Here is a 4558-nt window from a genome sequence, read left to right as displayed (position 1 = left end):
ATCTTGAATACTTAAGGAATAAACTTCTTCATATTTTTATTCATCACTTTCAATAATGATCCCCTATTATACGCAATTTTGTTGCTGTCTATCCATGAATCAGTTCTAAAGACTGCTACAAACTTACACAGAAACATAAAAATAAATTCACTTGCACAAGATGTCCACACTCCATGCTGTCAGTTTTCCAGCTACCTAACATCCATAAACAAGCCTAAAATTCCAACATGAAAAACATCTTATATACGTTAAAGGCTGCCACACACACACAAACTCAACAAAATGGTAAAGATACATTTCTTTTTGGACTCAGTATGAATTCCAGCAATTGGACTGCAAGCAAGCATTATATGATAGCAAAACTTTTAACATAATTAAAAAATAAAAATAAAAATTACCCAACAAACAAAAAACATTAAACAAGAAGCTAATGCTCTTAGCCTATTACCTGAGCAATCAAACTGCTAGCCTTCTGCATTTCTTCTCTCATATTCATTAGTCTGAAACCTCTATAAGAAAATCAAAATAAACCATCAAACTCAAATTCCCAGATAGTAAAGGAACAAACTTGCCAAAAGAAACCATAAGCAAAAAGATAATTCACGAGGGATTTACAGAAAACTATCTCCACCAAATATATATATATATATATATTGATTAAATTAATCAAAAATATAAAGAGAGAATTTTTCAAATGTGCCCATGAAGATAACAAGCAAATTCTATATCCAAAACAACCGGAAAGACTGAAACACAAAATACCCAATAAAACAAATGCACTAAAATTGAAAAGGAACAAGAAAAATTAAGGAAAAATTGAGTACCTCTGTGAAACCTCTCACTCAGTTTGGTGAGGCAGACAGAGCTACTACGATATTCAATGTTTTTCTTTTCTTTTATGTTTTGACTGTATCACCGAATCTAAATCCTACAAATTTGCTCATACACAAGAGTCTCTTTGTGTGTGTGTGTGTGTATACACACACACATAAATATTATATTTGAGGACAAAGAGAAACTCCCTAGTCCCTATAGATGGGGGCTCAAGCTCAAAGGGTGCGTGTAAACTTTGAAGTCTCAGTTCAGTTCTAGACTTCTAGTTCAGTCCCTAGTGCTAGTTGTAAGGTTGTTCCTCTGACACGACCACGTGTAAAGCATTTAGCTGTGGTTCATAATTCACTCTGGGACCATATTTTGGCTCAGCAAGTCTTTAGGCACAATTTTTTTCTCAAAAAAGAAAAAAATAAATACATAAACCAACCCAAAAAAAGTCTAGTACCACAAATAAATAAATGCACAACTGAGGACACTCGTAGAAATTATCGATAGGAAAAGAAGCAGAAGCAATCCCAACAGAGAAGTAAAGGTCATCACCATCCCTGCCCACCTCGATGATGTTGAGCCACAAGAACAAGATCTTGACGCTAATCCCAGTGAGGCCGGTGACAATGGATTGAAAGAGAGGCAGAGAGCAACCTCAAACGCAGGGGAGAGAGAGAAAAAATAATTTTGATTTTAGTTTGGGTTTACTCAGACTTACCAAAACAGTGGGCGGGCTGAAATTTTTTTAAGGGTAAAGTAGTATTTTTGTTGTTTGGTGAGGTGTCAATGATTTAAGCCATTAAATTAAATCTATGGCTGAGAATTAAGTTATTGCACGGTATATGATTCCCTGACCTGACGAGGTCTTTATTCTCATCGTTTAGCTCTTCATTCTCTCAGGAGCACTGAAATTTCTAGGAAGTGGAAGTACTCAGAAAAATATAATAAAGCAGAGCAGTGGAAATTTCTTGTAATATTTCCTAGAAGGAGCACTGAAATTTCATCACTATCAAAATTCTAGGTCCTCTCCAAATTCTCTCCTTAGTCTTCTCTCTCTTCATTTGCAAATTTCAGATTGGATTCAACGCATTTTCAAAATTACGCAAGTCTGGTTGGGGATCAAGTTATTTTTTCTTCCCTAATTTATTTTCTTTTTAATCGTTTTTCAGTTCTAAATTTCTAATTGATTATTATTATTTTTTTTTTTTTTGCATGCAGATCTATTTTTCTAATGGCTTTAGTGAACATGGAAACGGACTCGTCATCCTTCCCAAGTTCTTCTTCTTCTTCTGCTGCCCGACGGAAGTATGATGTCTTTCTCAGCTTCAGAGGCGAGGACACCCGCAACAAGTTTATGGGTCATCTATACGAAGCTTTGATCCAGAAAGGCATTTTCACCTTTAAGGACGATGAAAAACTTGAGAGAGGAAAACCCATTTCACCAGAACTGTTGAAAGCAATAGAAGAGTCGAGATTTGCTGTAGTTATTCTCTCAGAAAACTATGCATCTTCAACTTGGTGCTTAGATGAACTTGCAAAGATCATTTGCTGCAAAAATGAGACTGGAATGACAGTTCTTCCTGTTTTTCACTACGTGGAGCCATCTGATGTGCGGAAACAAATGGGAACTTTTGCACAAGCATTTGCTAAACATGAAGAAAAGGAGAACACAGAGAAGGTGGAGAAATGGAGAGACGCTTTGACACAAGTGGGAAGCCTTCGCGGATGGCATTTAAAGGATTATTGGTAATTTGACTTGACTTATTTATTTCTTTTAAATATTCAGATGACCCACTTCATATATGTAACTTTATTTGGAACCTTAAGCAAATCTACATACATGTTTATTCTACTTCTTTTAATTTTGTCCTCAGCGAATCAATTTATATATTTTTGTTTCAGTCAACAGAATTAAGCTTTAAATATGCATCGTATTCTTTGTGTGACCTATTGGTGGCTCAAACTCAATGCATTTTGTACTTTGTTCATTGCAGGTCTGAGATAGAAAACATCAAAGACATTGTGGGATGGATATCGCTTCACTTGAAATATGATACATTACCGTACATTGCCGAGGACCTAGTAGGAATAGACTCTCGAATTGAGGAATTGGAGTCGCGTTTAGCTTTAGGGTCAAACGATGTTCGCTTTATAGGGATTTGGGGGATGGGGGGAATGGGCAAGACAACTCTTGCTAGAGTTGTTTATTATATGGTTTCTACTAAATTTGAAGCTTGTAGTTTTATTGAGGATGTTAGGGAAAAATCTGAAAGAGATGGTTTAGTTGGACTACAACAGAAACTTATTTCTGATATTTTGATGGTAACAGATTTGAAAATTAGTGGTAAGTATGATGGAGTTATGAATATCCAGAAAAGGTTATGTCATAAAAGGATTCTTCTTGTCATTGATGATGTAGATAAATTGGAGCAGTTGAAATTCTTAGTTGGGAAGCATGATTGGTTTGGTCTGGGCAGTAGAATTATCATAACAACAAGAGATGAGCATGTGTTGAAAGCACATGAAGTAAATGAAATATATGAAGTTGATGGATTGAATGGTGAACATGCTCTTCAACTATTTTCATCAAAAGCCTTTAAAGGCAAACATGTCCTAGATGATTATTTAGAGCTGTCTAACCATTTTTTGCAATATGCTGGAGGCCTTCCGTTAGCCCTTGAGGTTTTAGGTTCATTTTTGATTGGAAAAAGTATTGCTGAATGGAAAAGTGCATTAGAGAGGCTCAGAGAATTTCCTGAGAGAACCATTCTCCAAGTACTTAAAATAAGTTTTGATGGACTCCACGACACAGAGAAAGAAATATTCCTACATATTGCATGCTTCTTTAACCATAGGGACAAAGATGGTGTAGTAGAAGTATTGGATAATCTTGGCCTTTACGCTGTTATTGGATTGAAGGAACTCATTAATAAATCTCTCTTGAAAATTGATAGTGCAAATGATTTGTGGATGCATGATTTACTTGAAGAAATGGGTAAGAACATAGTTTTTCAAGAGTGCCCTAATGATTGTGGGAGGCGTAGTAGACTGTGGAATTATGAGGATATTGACAACGTGCTGAAAAAAAATCAGGTAAGAATTTATTTAGAGAATTTGAGCTCATTCCCTACCTTCTTGTTCAACAAATTTGATATTTAAAATATTTATGCTAATAAGATATTTCACAATTCACCAATTCCTTCTTGATTATTAGGGAATAGAAGCAGTTCAAGCAATGTATATTTTCTGTAATTATAATGAAAAAAAAGGGGCATGTTGGAACCCTGAGGCCTTTTTGAATATGTACAATCATTAATTTCTTAGAATTGACAGTATTTTCCATGGCCCTCAACATCTTCCAAATTCTTTAAGAGTTCTTGATTGGAGGTATTATTCTTCAAAATCATTGCCATCAACTTTCTTGCTAGATGAGCTTGTTCTACTTTGTTTGTAACAAAGCAACATTGAACAACTTTGGATAGGAAGAAAGGTAATTTTGTTATTAAGTATCCTCACAACTTTGCATTGAAATTTCAATAAATTGGACACTAGGAAGCACATCGACTTGACTTCTTTTTTAACTTTTTTTTTTCTTTTAACAGAATTTTGACAAGTTGAAGTTCATTGACATGACAGGATCGGCCTAATTTTGAATTCATTCCCTACCTTCATGTTCAATAAATTTGAAATTTGAATTGTTATGCTAATAATTTTTTTTTTTTTTTTTTTTTTTTTT

The 4558-nt window shown here is 34.7% G+C and overlaps 1 protein-coding gene across 4 annotated transcripts; it reads left to right on the top strand.

Annotated features, from left to right (window-relative positions):
* Positions 1 to 1703: 1703 nt before the first annotated feature.
* LOC112019943 (disease resistance protein RUN1) lies at positions 1704 to 4536 on the top strand. Of its 4 annotated transcripts, none has more exons than XM_065769920.1 (4): positions 1704 to 1843; positions 2041 to 2568; positions 2817 to 3915; positions 4037 to 4536. In XM_065769920.1, exons 2-4 carry the CDS (start codon positions 2054 to 2056, stop codon positions 4136 to 4138), a joined length of 1716 nt encoding a protein of 571 aa, XP_065625992.1. In that variant the 5' UTR covers positions 1704 to 1843; positions 2041 to 2053; the 3' UTR covers positions 4139 to 4536. The 4 variants fall into 4 exon arrangements, with proteins under 4 accessions (XP_065625992.1, XP_065625991.1, XP_065625990.1 ...); XM_065769919.1 differs by having other exon boundaries at positions 1704 to 1933; XM_065769918.1 differs by having other exon boundaries at positions 1704 to 1945.
* The last annotated feature ends 22 nt before the right edge of the window (positions 4537 to 4558 follow it).

Source organism: Quercus suber, unplaced genomic scaffold (genome assembly GCF_002906115.3).
Source record: "Quercus suber isolate HL8 unplaced genomic scaffold, Cork oak 2.0 scaffold_1690, whole genome shotgun sequence".
Classification (NCBI taxonomy): Eukaryota; Viridiplantae; Streptophyta; class Magnoliopsida; order Fagales; family Fagaceae; genus Quercus; species Quercus suber.
The sequence above is the reverse complement of the archived record's forward strand: the minus strand, read 5'-3'. Positions and strand labels throughout refer to the sequence as shown.

Coding starts and splice junctions, on each gene's coding strand:
- LOC112019943 (XM_065769920.1), top strand. CDS start 2,054: ATGGCTTTAGTGAACATGGAAACGGACTCGTCATCCTTCCCAAGTTCT. Junction 2,569..2,816: donor TGGCATTTAAAGGATTATTG/GTAATTTGACTT, acceptor TGTTCATTGCAG/GTCTGAGATAGAAAACATCA. Junction 3,916..4,036: donor ACGTGCTGAAAAAAAATCAG/GTAAGAATTTAT, acceptor CTTGATTATTAG/GGAATAGAAGCAGTTCAAGC.